Consider the following 20,424-nt stretch of genomic DNA (forward strand, 5'->3'; position numbering starts at 1 on the left):
CGCTGGCGCCGCCCCCCCGCCCCTTCCCCTGGCGGCTCAGCCGCACTCACCGCCGCATCCTCCAGCCAGGCCCGGGGGAGCACTTCGATTGGTCCGCCGGCTGACAGCTCGCCGCTCTTATTGGCTGGAGGGGCGCTGGGGGGAGCGGTTGTGCTGCCTCGCCGCCGTCGGCTCCGCCCCCGCTCAGGGTAGGCTGCGGCGCGAGGGAAGGAGACGCTGCCCTTCCGCGGCCATGGCGCGCGGCGGGGGGAGAGGGCGCCGAGCAGGGCCGCGCGTCCCCCCGCCACGGTGAGTGGTGCCGCCCGCCCGCTCGCGGGGGCCGGGCCGGGCCGGGCTGCACCATCGCTGGAGGGGGAGTGGGGGGGGAATCGAAAACGGGGACCCCCGGGTGGAACTGGGCCTGAGGGTGGGGGGACGCAGCGGGGTGCAGAGGGTACGGGACGCCCCCGGGATGCACGGGTGCGGGAGGCTTGGGGGTGCGTGGGGTGCGGGTGGTGCCCCGGGGTGTATGGGTGCAGGAGGCCCAGGGGATGCTCCAGGGGTGCGAGGGGCCTGAGGGACCCCGGGGCGCAGGGGCATGGTGGGTTCCTAGGGGTGCAGGGGGTGTGGGGATGCTCCAGGGAGCCCCGTCTGCAGGGCCCCATCTTGCTGCAGTGCTGGTTACGGGGTGTCCCGCGGCGACCTCCCTGCCTGGGGCCTGCCTGGCCGGTGGGTTTTACCCCCCCGCACCCGGGGGTTCCTTCACCGCTTCGCCCCGAGAGGCCGCGGCAGGCAGGGCTGTGGCGAGATGCCCCGGCTGGAGGGATTTCACCGGTGCCTTGCTGCTGCCTTGTACTCCCCGGCCAGGTGTAGTAACCCCCAGGCTGGTTTCTGTGCCCAAAATTTCTTGCACTTTGCTCTCCTCATCTCTGCTCTGGCCAAAACGTTGCGTTTAACCTTGTGGGGAGAGTTCGTCCCTCGTGTCTGGTCCCTGCGGGCTCCCGCCACCTTGAGACTATTTCCAAACGCCGGCTCCTGGATGGGCTTACAGCAACCCACGGGCTGTGGGGTGTGAGGTTGCTGTCAGCTGTGGGGTCAGGCAGGAATGGGGGGTTGTTACGTGGCTGTAACACCCCGGGTGGGTTTAGCTTGTCGGTGTGGGGAGATGCCAGAGCCCGGTGTGGCCGGAGCACGGCCGCACGCAGGGTAAGAGCAGCGTCTCCTCGCTGCAGCAGGGCTGGGTTGCTGCAAAGGCTGGCTTGGCAGGGAGCGGGACCAAAGGGTTTACAACTTTGTGATGTTTAAAAGACAGTCCCCCCTGGTTTCAATACATTCTTCTGTAGCTCTGTCCTTGACATGGAGCTCATCCCTGCTCCCCAGTTCCCAGCATGGCCAGCAAAACTCTGTGTAAACTCAAGCAGCTTTGAAACTTCCTGAGCAAACACCCTTTGGTTGGTGACTCCTGAGCAGGTCTTTGCTCTTGCTCAGTTTTCTGTGTGTCAGAATTTTGCCAATGAAAGTGTACGTGTGGTTATTTGTAATAGGTTTTATTTTTTATATGGGGACTGCAAACAAAATCCCTCCAGCCGTGTGCAGCCAGTTCTGGTGCAGGTAGAAATCTCTGGCAGCTGTCGAGCCCAAGGATGCTGCTGCTGTAGAGCAGTTTGGGAATCTGACCCCGTGGCTGGTAGGACAAAAAAAATTGCTGCTGTTGGTGAGAAGATGCTTTAGATCTCCTGCCTGCTTGGCTCTAGCAGCATTATTGCTCCAAGTGACCTGGTGTGTGGTTTGTGAAGTGCAGTACAAGGAGGCACAGGTCATGTGTTCCCTTCACTCACCTGATTTTTCTCCTCTTCCTGTAGGAGAATTGCTGGATGAAGGCCGACCTCAGGACTCTGAGCCAGATGTCAGAAAAAAGTTGGATTTCTTTGTGAGCAGCTCACACAGCATCCACAAGTGCCCTTCCCCTTTGTGGCTCCTGGAGGTGCCAAAATCCTCGTTCAGACATGGCATTTAGAAGGACAGAGGGAATGTCCATCATCCAGGCCTTGGCAATGACCGTGGCAGAGATCCCTGTGTTTGTTTACACAACGTTTGGGCAGGTACAACAAGCAGGAAAGACTTTTCTGTTGGGTTCCTTGGGTTTTCTCTTTGGGGTTTGTCTGTAGAGAGAGAAGTGTCTGTTTTAGTTGTGAGGGGCAGAGGCACGACGGGGCGATGCTGGGGGACCTGGATGGTTTGAGGGTTTCATAAGAATTGCATGGAGAGTTTGGGATGGTGGGAGAGAGGTGCTCAGGGTGGGCTTGGGGAGAAGAGAGAAGGGCTTCCCACATCCCTCCCTGGGAGAACATCTGGGTTTGACCTTTCTCTTCTTCAAAAGCACTAAAAAAAGACTTTTGTTTTAAAGATTATTAATATATTTCACACTTGTAATAATGCAACACTTGGGGCAGTAAAGTTTAGTTGCATACCAGGGTTTCAGAGCTGAATTTGGGTAACTCAGATTGCATCTGTTACAGGCTGTGTGCAAACTTTGCAGTGTGTTTTGGTAATGATAATCGAGACCAAGTTCTCTAGGTTCTGTCAGAATGGTGGAGCAGTTTCTCTGCTGCTAAGTCTTAGTTGTGTAGCAGGGGCTTTGTTTTGTGGGTGGGAGGGGAAATGCTGAGGTGTCCTATGTTTAAGACTGCTTTAAAAAAAAAAAAAGGTGCTGGAATTGGTTTTTCATTGTTGCTCTTTCATATCTTTTGTGTTTAAAGTCTGTCTTCTCTCAGCTGCGGCTCTCTCCAGGCCTGCGTAAGGTGCTGTTTGCTACAGCTCTTGGGACAGTTGCGTTGGCTCTTGCAGCTCATCAGCTGAAGCGTCGTCGTCGTCGAAAGAAGCAGATTGCTCCGGAGAAGTGCGGCTTTAAGCCTGGAGGGATCACAGTGCCCATCTTGCCAACCAGAAGGGTCTCCTCTGTGAAGAAAGGTTGGCCTTGCAGAAAGGGAAAATCTCCAAAAACCTTTCGTGGGGGAGCAAAGAGGGTGTACAGGGGCTGATGAGAAGTTCCTGACAGCTGGGGGGAGAGGAAAGCAAAGCCATTTGTGTAGTGCATCGGTGCAGAATGAAATTAGAAGCCTGAAGCACAGTGCCATGAACACAGGGTTAGCAGAGGAAAGGGGAAGGACCCTGAGTTCAAAGCCCTTGTGAGGAAAAAAGTGACACTGAGGTTTTCACCAAGGTTTGCAGTTCCCATCCCCCTTCCAACAGAGAGACTGTGGACCCGTTACACCGTGCTTCCCCTGATAATAACGATCTGGGGCACACGGTGACCTGGTTGCGTATTGATCTCGGTGATGCCAATATGATGCCTGACCCAGGGATCCCACGCGCAGCCGCGTCAGTGAGGTTGGGGGGTGGAGGGGAGGGTGGCCTGGGCCAGGCTGGGGAGGTGGGAGTGTCCGTCCAGCTCTGCGGCAGCTCCTGGACCTTGGGCAGCTTTTTCACCTGATTGTATTGATTTTTGGGGTAAGACTGACCCAGGGCATCAGCAAAACACTTTAGGGATTAAGCATTTGTTCTGTGAAACGTATGAAAATCTTTAAGCGTTTTTAACAATAACCAAGGGAGTGACATCTGTGCTCTGTCTGGCCCGAGGGAATTTGGAGGAGTTTCTTTTTGATGCTTTCTATTTGCCTCCTGCCATCCATAAGTGGTGAATAAATATTCATTCCTCAGCCTCAGATCCCCACTGATACCAGCTTTCTTAGTGTCTCAGAGCAAAAAAGAACACACAGGAGATCTGTCACTCATTTCTAAGTATTGAATACTGCTTTGCCCATTCACAGTCCCACTTGACAGGGCAATGTTCCCCTCCCTGTTCACAACTGCAGTGAACTGGGTCTAAAATCCTGTTTTTGTGTGACCTTCCCAACTACAGGATACTCCAGCAAGAGAGTCCAGAGTCCTGGCAGCAAGAGCAATGACACGCTCAGCGGAATTTCCTCCATCGAGCCCAGCAAACATTCCAGTTCCTCCCACAGCCTCGCCTCGGTAAGGACCTTCTCAACTGGGCTGGGAGAAGCAGGGCTGGGAGATGTGAGTGTACCTACCTGTAACAAGATCACTGAGTCCTTGGGCTTGTACTGGCTGATGGATAGCGCCAAAGCTTTTGGAGCAGAACAGGTTGCTGTAATTGTAGGGTGGGTTCTGATATTAACCTCACAGTGACTGTCTGGAGTTGCCTCTGTGAAATCAGAGCAGCATTTTCCTGTGCCCAAGAGCCCCAGGGTACATCCCACTTCTTTGGCCAACAAGGGGCTGCAGGAGGGACTTGTGTGTGGGACATGGCCGTGGTTCCTCGGGGCTCTCCGTGACCCCCTCAGGGAGCAAGGCTGGGTTGTCACTGGGTCTCACAGCAATGGGGGGCTTGTTTGCTTCCCTCTGTGGTGAGAGTTTGGGTGGCCCAGCAGCCCCTGTGCCAGCACAGCCCTCCTGTGGTGGGGCAGCTCACAGGTTGTTTGGTTGTTAAAACCAAGTTAATTACCAAAATCTGATAGCTCTGTTCGGGAAACAGTGCTAGTTGAGAAGACAGCCTAGTTGTTCTACCTCCTCCAAAGCCAAAAGCAGCCTATAAATACAGGTAATTCAGGCTTAACCAGGCAGGAGCCATCACTGCTTATATTCACCTCTTGTGAGACCAAATGCAGAGGTGCTGGGGAGCGTTTGTGGCTTTAAGACCTGTTTAACATCCCCATTGCTCAAAGCCTCGCTTGGTGCTGGAGCAGCAGGCAGCACGAGCAAACCTGCAGCTTCACGCACTGCGACTTACTGCGAAACACCCCCTCGGTGTCACCTGCCTGGGCTCGGTGGCTGGTTAGCAATGCTGGGGCAAGAAGAGGGAAAAATCACCCTTCGGAAGGGAGCTGTCGGCCAGCAGCACCCTGCAGTATGTGCGGGCATCGCTGTATTTTAGCTTGTCTTGGATGGTTAAAGCACCAGAAAGTTGCCAAAAACCTGTGCAGGCCAAAGCGTGTCTCCAGCAGGCGGCAGTGCTGGTGCGGCGCTGGGAGAGGAGCCCTGCCACCAGTATTCCCCCGGGGTAACTGGGATATGCTGGGACGTCTCAGTGCAGACCAAGCTGTGTCCAGCTCTAGCCTCCCTCCCTCTGCAAGGACTCTCACGTCCATTTAATTCCCCCACGGCTTCTCCCTTCCCACAGATGTCGTCTGGGTTTTGTATCACTGAAGTCTGTTTAGATAAAAAACTGTCTAAATTCCTTTTTCCACTGCTGGTGCAGGGGTGGGGATATCCACACGGAGGGGGATCTGTTCCCGTACCCCCTTCATTGTGTGGGAGCTGAGCGTCTGTGATGCTGTACTCATTACTTTCATGTTACTTGATGGGAAAAGAGCTCATCCTTCACACAGCTGCAGTTTCTGCCAGCTCTCTTGTCTGCTTTCTGGGGCTCTTCTTTGCCATCTAGTAAATAAGTCAGCAGCAGTGAACTGATGATTTGCAGTTCTGGATCTCAAGGTGATTTATTAACACTCCACAGAGATTAATCAATGGAGGCAGGGCAAGAACTGATCTGTCAGACGATTATTGTAGCTTTTTTCCTAGTATCAGGCTCCCATTTGGACATTTTTCTAAGCCATATGAAAGCACTAGTGACTGTTGAACTCAGCACTCTACTGGGTCAGACTTTAAAAGACATTTATGTGCTAGTGTGAAATTGGAGAAAGCTGATAATTTGCTGTGTGCATCTTGGTGCTCAGCCCTCCCAGGAGTAGGTTTGGTTACAAAGAGAAGAGTGAGGATCCCTCTGGACAAAGTCCTCAGCTGTATTTTTGCTGGTAATCTGTTCCTTTGTTTGAACTGTGGCCGCTTCCCCCCCACTTCCCGTGATTTTGGTACAGGCAGATGGGGCTGACATGAACTTTCTGTCAAAATCCTTGCTCTTTTGTAGTGATTGCTTTGGAGCTTTCTTAGGCTGTTGCCTCCATCAGCACTCACCGTTGTAGAGCTCACCATTTCCTAGTGAAGCTTCAGTGTAAATTGGTTGGGAAGGTATTTCCCACACAACTTTCTGTGCTTTCAAAGACAGCGCTGTGGTGCTGGGGGGAGAAGGGCAGGACTTCTCACCTTGCCTCTCAGCACTGTGTGGCTGTTGACAGCGTAGCGTGAACCCAAGTGGGAGCGGGCCAGTAACCCTTAATACCTTCCCCTTCCCAGACAAGAGAGTACTGATACGGGGAAGCACAAGGGAGAAGATGGGGAAGGGAAATGGCTTATCGTTGAAATTTAACTGGTGGTGGTGTTTGTGTGGTCTTATGTTGCTACCCTTGGAGAGAATTCAAAAGGCATTTGCTGCTCTCTGCTCCCTTCCTGCAGATGGTAGCAGTCAACTCTTCAAGCCCAACACCAGCAGGGATGTGGGAGGCCCAGGCAATGGGCGATGCTGGAGCCATTGGTGATTCCAGTGCAGAAAGCCTCTACGTCCAAGGTGAACAAGCACGAGGGTAACGTTGCTCTGGGAGGGTTGTTTATCACTGTGAGAGCAAAAAGAGAGTGTAAACTGCCATAGAGCCTCAGCAGTTCAATGTAGAGCTCTAACAGGAAGCTCTCCCATTCTTGACTTAAACTTGGTCACTTGTTAGTTATAAAAATCCCATCTTCTCCTAAAGAACTATTTCTCTGTTTTCTCAGTGAATAATTTACTTCCAAAATACTGTTCTTTGAGCAACAGGCTCACCTTATGCAGAGAACAGTATTTTGGAAGTAACACAGCTGACACTTTAACCAGTTTGGGGATGTTCTTAACTTCTAATCCAAATTAAACCATATTTAAAAGGGAAAGAAATAGAATACATTTATTCTTTCTTATCATTTGGAGAGAGGCTTCCTTCTTTGCTGCATTGACTGAGTGAGCAAAGACTTGTGCTGTATCGCTTTGTTCCCGCATGGCCTGGGACTCTCACAGCTTGTGTTTGGTTGTGTCACCAGGGATGGAGCTGTTTGAGGAGGCCCTGCAGAAGTGGGAGCAGGCACTGACCATCAGGCAGAGGGACAGTGCTAGTACCAGCACCCCTGTGCCCTGGGACAGCAAGAAACAGCAAGAGAGCATGTCTGAGAACATCCCAGAGGTAGGTCCTCGCTTTTCCGTTGATTTGCCAGCTGGGGAATGTGCTGAAATGCCAGCCTGGGTGCTGGAAGCAGTAATTAGTAGGAGGTTAAAAGAAGAGCAAATTAAGGGCAGGGTTGGACCAGACTCTGTTTAAGAGCTGTCTATATCTGCAGCTTCCTTATGCAATGTGAGTGGGTGTTTTTAATTTCTTTTTCTTTTTAATAAGTCTCGCCCCCTCATTCCCCAGCTTTTTCTACCCAGCTTCCAGCATCATGTCAGTCACTGTCATGCAAGTCCTCCAGTAGCAGAGGCTGCGGTGGGAAAAGGCTGTAACAAATACAGCGCCAGAAAGGAAGAAACAGCTTTTTGCCTGGCAGTGTTGTGTCTGTAACTTTTTAACACACTTGAAACTGGAGATCTTGATGGTCACTATCACTTTCCTAGGAAGCTGGGTGGAGGAGCAGAGGCCAGCTGCCTGTGTGTATTAATGAGTAAAGCGAAGTGGTAACTCGGTAGGAGCTAAGTATGCTACTGCTCGCTGAGCAAGTGGGGCAGGGAGGTATGTAACTCATTCAGCCTACAGCTACAGGAACCAGTATTTTAGGACAATGCCTTGCTGTCTTGGACTTGAGGACTATGGAGGGAAGACCCTCTGATAAGAGGAGATCCAAACTAGAATGGCTCAGTGACAACCACAAAGCTAAAAAGAGCAGCTGTAGCTCAGGACTGTGAAAGGAGCCAAACTCCCAACTCTCCAGGAGCTCTCGCTGGCAAAAAGTGTTCCCAGCCTCTTATAAACACGACCTGGTGTAGTACGTGTGGGGGATATTTGTCTTTTGTGCTGGATAATATTTAGCCAAGTAAAATCTGGATTGCCTTGTTGTTGTCTCTCCTTGAACAGTCCTATAGTATTTCTAAAATTGACTTAAAACCAGTTGATTTATTATCAAAATAGATTTTGTGCTTCTTGTTAATGCTTCTGTCTTCTGGGTAAGATACTCATGCAGACACAGGGGCATGAAGGCAAGATGCTGTGTAAGTCTTGTTTTTCTGCCCCTCTGCCCCCCTTTTTTTTTTTCCCCCTATCCTCCTGTGCTGCTTACAGCAAACTTTGCTTATACCCAGCACCTTAATCCAAGGACTCTTACTCTGTTATCCAGTTCTGAATACTCTGTTGTATTCAACACAGGTTTTCTGATGTGACTCCCTCTTGAAATTAGGCTAAAGTCACAAGTCAGGAGAATTAAGTGATCTGTAACTCATTAAAATACCTGTTTTTCTGGATGGCAGGTTAAAGTTCTTAAGTTCATTCTTCCTTTTTTAACAAAATTGTGAAGCTAAAAAGCCAGAGGGTTTGAATAGGCTGCGCAGAAGCTTCCCTCTCCTTGCGTTATTAGCTGCATTGTAGGATTAATGAGTCCCCTCTCCCCTTTAAATCATTTAATCTGCAAACTGTAAATCCCATTTTACTGAAAATTTCCTTCCATATTTGTGCTGTCAATCTGTCTCTGCCCAGCTGGCTAACTAAAGGTGGCATTTATGTATATTCAAGGAGGAGTCCCAGAAAAGGGAGTTTGCCGAGAAGCTGGAGTCCCTCTTGCACCGAGCCTACCACCTCCAAGAAGAGTTTGGGTCTTCGCTCCCGTCAGACAGCATGCTGCTGGATCTGGGTATGGGAGCTGGGTTAGAAATGCATTAAAATGCCAGTTTCTGTCTGGTTTTATGTCTTTTCTGTAAGCTAGGCAATGAAGTAGTGACAAAATGCTGTTTGTGGGTGGGGGTGAGAGAGCACGGGAGTTAGGAGGAATGGTAGTCCACAAACTCCCAACACATGCAGCTTCTTCCTCTCCTCCAGAGAAGACTTTAATGCTTCCATTGACGGATGGGTCACTGCGGCTTCGGACGGATGATGAAGACAGCTCAATTTCCGAGGACTCCTTCTTCTCTGCAGCAGAGGTGACTTTAAGTTTCAGCTGTGTGTTGCAGTCCAGCTGCTTGGAGGGGAGCCACAAAGGCAGTGGAGCCAAACACCTCTTGGTAGAGGAAGATGGTGAAACATGGAGCAACAGCCCCAAGCTGGGAGGTTCATGATCGATGTTGGGAAAAGCTGTTTAATTAGGGGCATGGTGCAGCCCTTTCCAACCAGCATTTCCATGTCATCTTCCTTATCTATGGTAGAAAACATGCCATAACAGCTAGGAAAGTACTGTAAATCTAATGTAACGTGGCTTGGTTGTGTAAATTTTAGGGGATTAGAGCTGTGTCAGAGCTGAGACAGCTTTGAAACTGGTGGGAAAAGAAATATCTTTGCATGAAATAATTGGCACTGACAAAAGTTTGCTAGCTGAAGGCAGCACATCTTGCTTGTGTGCAGTCTCTGAGTATTTGCAAATATTTAACAAGATCATTTTTTTCTTCCCATGCCTCTCGCCACCTCTACAGCTCTTTGACTCTCTCCACTTTGAGGAAATACCATTCCACCTCTCTAAGCCAGTGGCGGCATATGAAGAAGCTCTGCAGTTAGTGAAAGAAGGGAAAGTTGCGTGCCGGACGCTAAGGTGAAGTGCCAGCTGGAGTTGTGGGTCCTTGTGTTGAGGCTCCTTTGAGCAGTGCGAACACATCATTTGCCTTGAGCAGCCCTATAACCAGAATAAACCTTTGGGGTTGGAAACTCTTAGCATCCTTCCTGCTGGTTCAGAATTCCCAGGGAACTAGCCGCAGATTTTAGGACACATGTTAAGAAAGGGTAATTGTCCCAGGAAATTAGTAATGAGAAATGTGCCTGTTCTGGCTGGCTGGCATGGTCCTGTGCTGTAACAGCCTTTGCAGAGGTGCTGTGGTCCCCCAGGGAGCTGTGCAAAGGGAATGCAGTTGTTACTTTCTCCTAGGCACAGACTGGGAATTACTTTTTTTAGGGGAGCATAGTTGTTAGGAACACAGACATCAGGAGAGCTGAAATTTATGCAACCCTCCCCCTTTCCCTCTAGGACAGAGCTCCTTGGCTGCTACAGCGACCAGGATTTCCTTGCGAAGCTGCATTGTGTCAGGCTGGCCTTCCAGGTGAGAACAGCTTGAGGCTCCTGGGTTCCCATGGCGCATTGCTGCCAGCAGCACGTTCTCCTCTGCCTGTGGGGGGTGAAGTCTTTCCCCCTCTAGAGCAAGTAAAAGCAGAAGCAGCAGCAGCCCAAGCTCCCCTTGCTTAACTCTGTAATCCCGTCCTGATCGCTTTGATTTGGAGAGGGAGAGGATCCCCTGGTCCCCGTGCCCAGCTTGAGCATTGGTTACATGGCCACTGACACTGGTTTAGTTCTGGGAAGTGAAAGTTTGGTAATTTCAGAGCTGCCCAGGAGCTGCTACTCCCACTTAAGCTTGTCATTGGTCTGGACTCAAACCTCTGAAGTGGGGGAGCGAGGTTTCCTTCTCCTTACTGCAATCTGCATCCTAGCACTGTGTGTCTAGAGCCTGAACAGCAGCTTTTGTGCCCTGGCCCCACTGCCACTGGCTCCCGTGCCTCCATTCTTGCCTCTTCCAGTCTTTCAGCCTAATTTTAAACTTGCTTCATGGAGGAGAGCAGTTTTGTTTAGATTCTAGACTCTATCTTATTAAAGGTTAATGATACTGGTGTATGCAGCATTGCACTGCTTTATGTCCCTTTTTTTTTTCTCCCAACTCGGAATCCGTGTGGGCGTAGGTGCTCACTGGAGGCTTCTTGTGTTCCCTTTGCAGGAGCTGCTGGAGGATGAAAGCAATCAACTGTTTTTTGGGGAGGTTGGCAAGCAAATGGTGATAGGACTGATGACAAAAGCTGAAAAGGTAGGACGTTTGTATAACAACTTATCTGTGTCTTGCAAGCACAGGGACGCTTATTCTTCCATCCCAACTCAGAGTTTTTCCAGTGTCTTGTAAGAAAGAAACTTGATCTGTATGCTGGTGACTGTTGTGAGAAATAAAATGCCTGTGCTTTTAATCTTGTTTAACCAAATTCTCTTGAAAGAACCTCTCTGTGCAGCTTCTGTCCACACTTTGATACTGTGCCTTACGGCAGCAAACAGAGAGTACAGGCTGTGCATCAGCAATGGCATCATCTGAAGGAATATAGGAAAGGGGAAAGAATCAGACCTTTGTGTCAACCCCATAGCAGCTCTCAGATCACTGCTCTAGTCACTGGTTATCCCCTAAACAGGGAGATCGTCGCTTGCACAGCGTTAGTCCCTTACTGGCTTGATTTGCTTACAGGTGTCTCTAGCTACTTCCTTGAAGAAAGTGGAGCAGCATAGGTGCTTTGAGTCCCAGCTGAACCTGGGGCCATCCATGCCTCCCAGAAATAAATTCTCTTTCTGCACAAAGAGTGTTTTGGCTAAAAACTTCAGCCAGTTGCATGCCTTGGTGTTGATGTTAGCTCAAAATAGAGTCATCAAACTTTGGTGAAATGTGCCCACAACTGTTGTACCTTCTGAAGTGGTTTGTTTCTCTGCTTTCCCAGAATCCCAAAGCTTTTCTGGAAAGCTATGAGGAGATGTTGCATTATGCACTGAAGCAAGAGACCTGGCCGACCACTCAGCAGGAGCTGGAGGGAAGAGGGGTTGGTAACGATGTTCTCTCTAGAAAGTTCCAGAGGAGTTGGAGGATAATGAATATATAGAAATGGCTCAGGAGTGGAAGAACTGCTGCTGAAATGCGATTGTTTTGCAATTATAATTTTTGGGGAGGGCAGGGGCAAAACTGTCTGATGGGGTGTTTAAACTTCATGGCAAATCTTGCCTTCAGCAATGTCAGCACTACTGTGGTTAAAAAAACCCAAAACCCCAACTCAAATTCCCAACTTCTTCTAGAGCGCACAACCTACTGTCTGTAGGTCTGTAAGATTTGTTTGCCTTTTGACCGGGCTTTTTCTGGACACAGGATTAGTAAGTCTCTTGGCCAACCCCTCTCTGGAGACTGTGAACTGAGTGTACGCAGTTCAGTCCTTCTGCCTTGGTGGGAAACTTCACCTCATTACGTTTAGTTGCTTTGAAGCAAAAGAGTAAAGTCCATCTTTTTTTAAATGTGTCTCCTTTACAGACTGTTCTGCTCTCTGACAGGTGGTATGCATGAGTTTCTTTGATATTGTGCTGGACTTCATCCTCATGGATGCTTTTGAGGATCTGGAGAACCCACCCTCCTCCGTGCTGGCTGTGCTGCGCAACCGCTGGCTCTCCGACAGCTTCAAGGAGACGGTGCGTTAAATGGGGAATCGTTGCACTGAGCGCGAGATCGCAGTGCCAAGGCTAGAAAAAGAGTATGACCTCAGCTGTCCTGGCTGCGCTGAATTTTCTCTTCAGAAATACCATGCCTTCCTGAAGCTCTAAACAACAGTCTTCTGGTACATGTAAATTGTTTACAGGAAAGCTTTCCTTATTTTAAAAGCATCTGGTTGGCTCTAATAGACTTACTTTTCTAGTTGCCTTTATCGCTGATGCCATGGAGATGTTAAAAGATGACAGCGCATATTTTTGTGAATAAGAGGATCAAAACGCAGGGAAAAACCTGTGTGTTTTTTAGCACTTGGCCATTCGTTTGGGTGGTACCTCAGCAGACACTCAAATAGCAGCATTTTCCTCTAGTTCTGGCCCCCAGCTGCATATTTAAGACTGATTAATTTCATAGACTGAGAAGAAGATGGTTGGGAGGCACCTTTTAACAGCTGTCTGCTTACAGTCTGCATTCAGGGGTGTTTGGCAGCTATGTCAGATCATATTGGCAATCTTCAAAACCACTTCAGCTTTTCAGGAGCAGGTCTGGAGTGGCCAAATCTGCTTCCAGTTCACTTAGATTTTTGTCAGCAATTTTAGAATTGTTGGCAGCAAAGGGCCACTTGTTTGATATTGTTATGGCAACATGTTGGTAAACTGTTTTTTTGTTGTGTGTTTTTTTTTTTTTCTGAAAAGTAATCCCAGTAACTGATGGTCTCTTTTCATTAATCATAGGCTCTAGCAACTGCCTGCTGGTCAGTTCTGAAAGCAAAAAGGAGGCTTTTGATGGTAAGCAAAGTTAATTAAAAGAGAAAGAGTCTAATGTATTTGAAGCTGAAAAGATAACACTTAGATCTTGACAAATACAAAATCTGAGTGGTATAAGACTGAACTGAATTGCATTCTTTGTGATGTTTTAGAGTGCTGGGGTCCTGCCATCATTGCTCCAGTGCCATTCAGTGTTTTACTGAATCCGTATGGGTTTATTCTGCCTTTTTCTTAATGTGAGGATTCAAAAGACAACGTTGCCTGTCTGGTATTCCCTCTCCCTGCTCAGAATACTGTAAGAATGGTCACAGACACCAAGCAACAAGGGGCTGCTCCTGAATTGTAGTTTCCCTGCTGGCAGCGCAATGAATGGCTCACGGGCTTCTCTGCTTGCCAGTGCTGATTGCTGACTAGCTATTACTTAATGCATTTCCCTTAAATCTGTGGCTTTCTAAACTATCGAAGCAGATGAGTTCATGGAACCTGGGGAACAGGAAGCCGCAACTTCACAGGCCCCGTTCTGCCACAGGGTCTGTGGCCTCTGGCAAGTTTTCAACTCCTATCCCACAGCCAGCTGGTAGGACTGGATTTGCCTCATGAGATGGTACAAAGAGAATTGAAAGCGTAGGAAGCTGTATTGGTGCTGTCATGCAGTAGCTTTGTCTTGGATATTTGCATGTCCTTTCCTGGCTTAGTCCAGAGTCCATAAAGACTGCCTGATGGTTGCCTTTCATTTTCTTCTTCTATTTATTTTTCTCCTGAAATAGTAGTTTAGAAACATGAAGATAGAAAGCTCTAGTCATCCTTCAAGGCATCTGAAAGATAAATGTAATTCTGCAGGAAGAGATGTTCTTAAATAGCTTTAAACTTCAGTTACTGAAGCACGGTGCTTTCTGGCAGGAAATGCGGTAGCTGATATGGAATAAGCTGCTAATTCTGTCTGAGAACCAAGACCAACCAATTCTTCCCTTCCCTGTGGCAGGTACCAGATGGCTTTATCTCTCATTTCTACTCCGTATCGGAGCATGTCAGTCCTGTTCTAGCCTTTGGTTTTCTGGGGCCCAAGCAGCAGCTATCTGAAGTCTGCAGTTTCTTCAAGGTAAGATTGTTTTTCTGTACCTAATCTGTGTGGGACTCCTGCTGTCTTCTAGCTTAAAGCTGTAGATGTGTGCTTTTAGTGACTGACACGGCATTAAGAAACTTGGCTCTGTACAAAAGCCTTCTGAAAAACACTGGGTTTTGAGGTGCAGGTTGCTGAATTCAGATTGATAAAAGTTCCCAGCACAGTTTACCATAGCTGATAGCAAAATGTGTGATGAGATCAATTTATACCATCAGTATTGGAAAAGATTATGGGTGCATATGCTGAAATAATATCTTGTCTAATAGTACATGGGATCTTTCAAGTTACATATTTGATCTTAAAGCCGAAGTCCTCTTGTCTTGTAGATGATATCATGAGAGGCTGTGTTGCATTCATTACATGCTTGCATGGATATTGCCATGATCAGCATTGCTCTCCTGACTTCAGGAGCTCTGCTATCCTGTTTCAGAGGTGTGAGGGGATCTGGCCACAAATGTAATACCCAGCCTGAAGCAGATCTTTGGATGGCAGACATGCAAAATTCCTTATGGGGTTCTCTGCTTGCTGCAGTCCAGGCAGCTGCTGTTGGCAGGTGGGAGGAGGTCTCCTGACTGTAAACCTTTCCTGGTCTTTGCAGCACCAGATAGTACAATATCTGAAGGACATGTTTGATTTGGACAACGTGAGATACACAACAGTGCAGTCACTGGCAGAAGACATTTTGCAGCTGTCACGGCGGCGCAGCGAGATCCTCTTGGGCTATCTGGGCACCGAGACTTCCCCTGCGATGAACGGCGTGCTTCCTGGTGAAAATGAGCCACTGGGGGAACTCATCTGATATCAATCTGATGTCAATCAGGGGAGGAAAACAGTTTTGTACAAGGACCTTTTTCCTCACAGAGATGGATAAAACTACCTGCAATATGCAGGTGGCAGCAAAGACTATCTTGACACAGCAACCTGGTGGGACCTTCTGCTTTTTGTAGCCAGTAGTGTTTGCTGGGATGGATCCAGGACCACTTGCCAGCTTATGGTTTGAATTTCTTCTTTGTTCCACCTTCCTGTTCTTTTTATTATTATTTTTGTTAACGTGTCATATAAACCACAAACTGCCTGGGCCCAGATTTTTGCCCAGTTCTCTTGAATAGGGCAACATACGTACCCGTTTCACCTGTGCGTTTCCTGGGAGAAAATCCCTGACCTTTACGATTGTGTGTGGGAGCAGGAACATCATTGGTAAATTCTCCACTTGACCCTTAGCTTCTCAAGGAGGCTTTGTTTGCTTTGGGATTTTTATTATCATTCTTCTGTGCTGTGTTTCTACAGACATTACTGCTGATTTTTACCTTATGTGTTTTAATGCATGCAATGTGACTAGCAAAGATTTCTTTCCCAGGGAGGAAGAAATACTTCTGTAAAGCACTGAAGTAAAATGCAGACTTTTATAACCAGTCTGAAGCTCTAAGGAAGTTGGTCTGTTCCCTCTGTGTTGCTCCTCTTTGCAGGCCAGGTGACGGGCTCTGTGCCGTGGTCATCCTTGCTTAGGAGATTGCTGAGGTCTGTTTGCCCCTAAGGCAAGCTAGTGTGAGGAGGGGGTGGATTTTCATCCTGCCCGTGCATGCACAAAGTCTTTAACATCCATCAAAGTGCCTTGCTGTATTTCAGAATGAGCCAGCAGCAGTTCTTGCTGGGTAGGAGGTGTGGGGCGTACACGAGCAGAGGGAACCGGTATAGCGTGGTGCCTGTTCCTGTTATGCACAAGGTAATAAGAGGTGTAGATGTTGGATGTGATGTACGAAAGGGGTTATGTGTGCAGGTAGCTGGAGAGCTGGGATCAAGCTGCCAGAGAGGAAGTGACTCCAGTCTGTCAATCCTAAGAAACATAATGTAGTGTTGGGTATAGATCAACCGCATGTCTATGTATGGCCTTGTAGTGCTGGGACGGGCTCTTCTCAGATGCTGTGATCCTGACTGCCCAGCCAGCACCTGAAATCTGGCTGCTTTGGGACATGCTCTGAGTTGGATACTGGTGTAGGGTAGCGGCAGTGGAGTGTGCTGGACCTGAGGCGGTCCTGGCTTTTGTGTGAGGTTTGCAGTGATTTGCTGAGTCCTCTGTGAGTGCAGTGCCACAGATGAAGGTGGAGGGTCCAGCCTGGGCCTTCTCCTGTTTCAGTCCACGTACAGCTCCAAGTCCCAGCCTCAGAATGAGGAGGTCTTCAGGGAGAAGAAAAGGAGGACTTTCACAAAAACGCAAGCTTCACTGTTTGTTTTTTTTTTTTTTCTCCAGACTGATTAGTTATCCCTCGTGTCTGTTACAGGTAAAAGGCATAAGCCTTATCTAGCCATATTTTTGCAAGGGGAAAAAAAAAATGTAAGAATCTGAAGTTTCCACGTGAGTGGAAAGTCAGTGCATGGGCTTGGAGAATACAACTGTCTTCTTTCTTCCCCTTCAGATATCTAATGTGGATTCTGCTGGCAAAAGCAGGAAGGAAGTAAACAGGGAAAAAGTAAACAGGAGGATATAAAAGGAGTAGATAAATGGTCTTGAGATTCTCGCAAGAGGGTAAGTGTAGAGCACGTAACATCTGTTGCTCTACAAGCACATCAGGCTGATGTGGCTTATCCTGAAGACTAGATTAATGCAATAAACAAGACAGTGCTGAGGCAGAAGTGAGGAGCAGCTGACCCAAGTGAGGCTGCATGAAAAAAACTGTTATGAGAATGATTTAAGAGACAGCAACTGAAACTAGGAAAAGTTTCTGAGGTGTCTTGCTCCTGGCAGCATGCAGTGAGAGAAGAAGGAGATGTTGTATTAGCAGGACATACATGCTATATGTAAACTGTGAATTCAAGGTATGTGATATTCTGAAAGCAAGTTACTTTGCCAAAAAAAAAATGTTTATAGTTCTTTGTGCTCTTGTATGGCTGGTTTAGAAGAAAGAGTAACTTCAGCAGCTTTGTAGAGTGGTTAAAAAGATGCTAAAATGTGAAGATTAATGTAATAAGAGGGATTGTAATTCTAAACAATCAATGCTGTTAATTTTTCATTTTTAGAGTTTTTATGTGTATTTATTTACTACTTTGAGTGTCTTTTGGCCTCGGTGCTTGGGGCAGCCTGCCTGCTTTGTGTACAGACAAGAACACCGGCTGCTGACTTCGGTCTTCGCACATTCTTGCAGGAGAGGGTACTGAAACAGGGTCCCCGTGAAGCAAACACTAACTTGCACTGCAGCTTTTTAAGCTTAGAAATTGTAAATTCCTAAACAATCAAAAGGAAGAATGACCATTTTATTACAGCTTTATGCTTTTCCTTAGCCCTTATTGCAAACAGGGTATGTGTGCTGCCTTCCCAGTGAAGGTAAAGAGGAATCTTCCTCGACAATATCTGCAGCTTCTTGAATGTTGAGTTCTCCCTCTCTGCCCACCAACACTAACTCGCTCCTGCACAAGCCAAGAATGTCAGCTGAGACAAACTGATTTTCTCTTTAACAGGGAGGATGTTAAACTCCTCTACGTGCCCTGCCCACCCTGCTAGCTCATTGCTGCTCTTTCTCCCTACCCACCCCCAGTGTAGCTTGAGAGGAAAGGCAGAAGAAGGGTGGCTGCAGCCTCTGAAGGGTACTGTTCAGATCAGGGGGTTCAGAGGAGCTGTTCCTGTGGAAGAAGCTCTCCCTGACCTGAGGGGTGGTGGTCAGTACCTGCTGTGTTCAGCTGCTTTGGATGCAACCCTGAGCAGGGGCTCAGGCTGCTTCCACTGATCCATCCCATCCAGAGCAGGGCTTGGCCCAAATGGCAACCACCTCATACTCATCTGTTTTGCAGGGCAGAGTAAAAGGTTATGATGAAAAAACTGTCTGCCCTCTGGCTTCGTAAGAGATCACTAGAAAATCCTTCTTTCCCCAGCAGATTGTGTTTTAGCAAAGGAAATTCTTCAGTATTAGTAGCAGATGAGATGCATATTCGGGTAGAATCTCTAGAGATAAGATATTTGCCTTTTTTATAATGAACCCTTATTCTCAAGGGGTTAAATCATTCTGGGCTGACACTTGCAAGATTTTAACACTGATGGGGATTTAAAGTGGCTTAGCAGCTATGAAATAAAATCCTTCAATAGTTTCTGATGCTTAAACAGAATTTCAAATATGCATGACTTTCAGTTTTTATGTGGAGGTTGTAACAAGCTTCGCCAGTGGTTAAAGTACATACTCAGTACTTTAGTATGTATGTAGAGACTACACCAAATGGCTCTAGGAGGATCTTTATGATCTTTAAAGCACAAATACATTAATAAAAAAATTATGAGGAAAAATCTGTCTTCTTGTATCACAAGATCAGCGTGGCTTTGAAGAGCATGAGTTGTGCTGTCTCATACAAGGAGGTGGGAAAGCAGGATTTTATTTACCCCTCTTCAGTAGAACATTCCTCTGCCATATGTGAAACTAATGAATGTAAATTTGTGCCTATTTTTTCTCGATTTCCTAAAGGTGTACAAATCTGTTCTTGTTTTGCTTCTTTCTTTTCCTCTGCAGCTAATTTTGTTTTTAATACCTTTAATCTTAGGATGTGGGCATTACAAGTCAAATAAAACTTTCCTTCATGATTGTAGTTTTTGTTTCTAAATTTTCTGGCGAAACTTGCTAGAAACTCAAGTCTTTGGTTTCTGATTTAGGTGGCAGTTGTGGTGACACCTCTGGTGCTAGAGTGATGGTGTAAAACAAGGCTCTTTTTTCCTAGAGTCAAAATGCTAAACTTACAGCAAGTAAACTTAAGGGTTTTGTTTGCATGAGGAGTCTCCCTGGTTCTACTGAAGAGAAGTCCTTTGATTAAGCAGGCTATAAAATAAACAAGACAACTCATTGTACTTTGAGCAGTGGTTGAAAACTGTGGTGTTTCATTTTCCATATTTTTCTCTTTCTGTGGTGGTTTGATTGTGTTTGGGTGTGGTGTGGGTAGGCTAGTGGGCTATGATAAAGTGGTAACAGAAATCCCAGTGAGGAGCAGAATCTCTTAAACATTGTCCAATTTCTTGTAGCATACTTATCAGCCTCCCAAACTATGTGAAGGAAACCCAGAGTAAAGACTGTGGGTTGATATCAGAGATGCCCATCTGCTGAGCAATGCAGGAAACTCGTCTTCTCACTCTTCTGAAGCAATTACAGTATGTTTAAATACTTTCGTTTTCAAATGATACAGAAACCAGATTGAATCAGATAGGCCGTTTGCTTCCCCACTGATTAAGATTTCATCCATATACTTTAAAATTAAGAAAAAAAAGAGCCTTGGTTAGCATTAATGCAAGCCTGTCAAACTATGATATATGCAAATAAAATGTTCATGAATAGGAAAATTTTTGTCTCATGCCACACCCTGAACGTCAGTCGAAAGAGTTAAAAGGAGTTTCTCTTAGTTTCCATGGTGTCAGACTGTATACTCATTACATCTCCAGAGCAGCTTTGTGCTTTCTTATGCTGAAGGAACAGAGCAAAGGCTGCTCTGTGTATTGACACTTTCTTCTTATGTTCAGGAAGGAGTGGGTGAATATAGCAATGAAGCCCACAATTTTCAGTACTTGTCATGGTACATAGATCAAATGTAATCCACTCTGCCAGCATAACTCTATATTCAATAGCTGGGAAAGGAGGAGATTTATTTAACTTGAATAATGAAAGCAGTAAATCACTCATGCTACTTTGTAGCAGTCTTCTGCAATGAACTGAACTTCTGCAATAAATATTTGCTCTTTCTTTCCAAATAAGAAGACTTGAATGCTCTTTTTTTTCCTGCAATGCCAGGAAAAGTATCAACTTTGAAGAGGCTGTTGAAATTAATTGGACGTAGTCATAATTGCTGTCTGAAAATAGGTGTATTACAACTTCAGAACAAGGAGTGTTCTCCCTGTTCTGAAATCTTACTCTATGGTGAACTTGTTAAGGGATGGAAATCCTAGTCCCTGTGCTTTCCTGATGTATAAAAATTAAAGGCAACCCCTTGCCTATGTTTATCACTTCTTGCACTGCTTTTGCATAATTATTTTTCTGTCAGTTTTATCTTCTAAAATTGAATTTACTTTGGTGGTTTGGTCTGAAGGTGTATTTGCCTCCTACAAGCTTTTCTGTATAATGCTGCTCATTTATCTCACTTCTGAAATGCTGTACTGTTTGTTGTCTGCTTTTTCCTCAGGCTCCCCAGGTGAGTATTATTCTCTGGGCTCACATATGGGAACATTAATTTTGGTTTGATCTTCAGAGTGGGTG

The 20,424-nt window shown here is 47.0% G+C and overlaps 1 protein-coding gene across 1 annotated transcript; it reads left to right on the plus strand.

The window, feature by feature from the left end:
* Positions 1-170: 170 nt before the first annotated feature.
* MIGA2 (mitoguardin 2) lies at positions 171-19,037 on the plus strand. Its single transcript, XM_074846157.1, has 16 exons — positions 171-288; positions 1,842-2,081; positions 2,739-2,949; positions 3,902-4,014; positions 6,355-6,466; positions 6,967-7,106; positions 8,640-8,757; positions 8,943-9,043; positions 9,530-9,645; positions 10,075-10,147; positions 10,814-10,900; positions 11,571-11,669; positions 12,169-12,303; positions 13,054-13,107; positions 14,069-14,185; positions 14,808-19,037. Exons 2-16 carry the CDS (start codon positions 1,986-1,988, stop codon positions 15,006-15,008), a joined length of 1,773 nt encoding a protein of 590 aa, XP_074702258.1. The 5' UTR covers positions 171-288; positions 1,842-1,985; the 3' UTR covers positions 15,009-19,037.
* Positions 19,038-20,424: the final 1,387 nt, after the last annotated feature.

Source organism: Strix aluco, chromosome 20 (genome assembly GCF_031877795.1).
Source record: "Strix aluco isolate bStrAlu1 chromosome 20, bStrAlu1.hap1, whole genome shotgun sequence".
Taxonomy (NCBI): Eukaryota; Metazoa; Chordata; class Aves; order Strigiformes; family Strigidae; genus Strix; species Strix aluco.

Excerpts from the sequence above, each read along its gene's own strand:
- MIGA2 (XM_074846157.1), top strand. The coding sequence starts at position 1,986 with ATGGCATTTAGAAGGACAGAGGGAATGTCCATCATCCAGGCCTTGGCA. Across the intron at positions 2,082-2,738 it reads TTTACACAACGTTTGGGCAG|TCTGTCTTCTCTCAGCTGCG; the intron begins GTACAACAAGCA and ends TTGTGTTTAAAG. Across the intron at positions 10,901-11,570 it reads TGATGACAAAAGCTGAAAAG|AATCCCAAAGCTTTTCTGGA; the intron begins GTAGGACGTTTG and ends CTGCTTTCCCAG.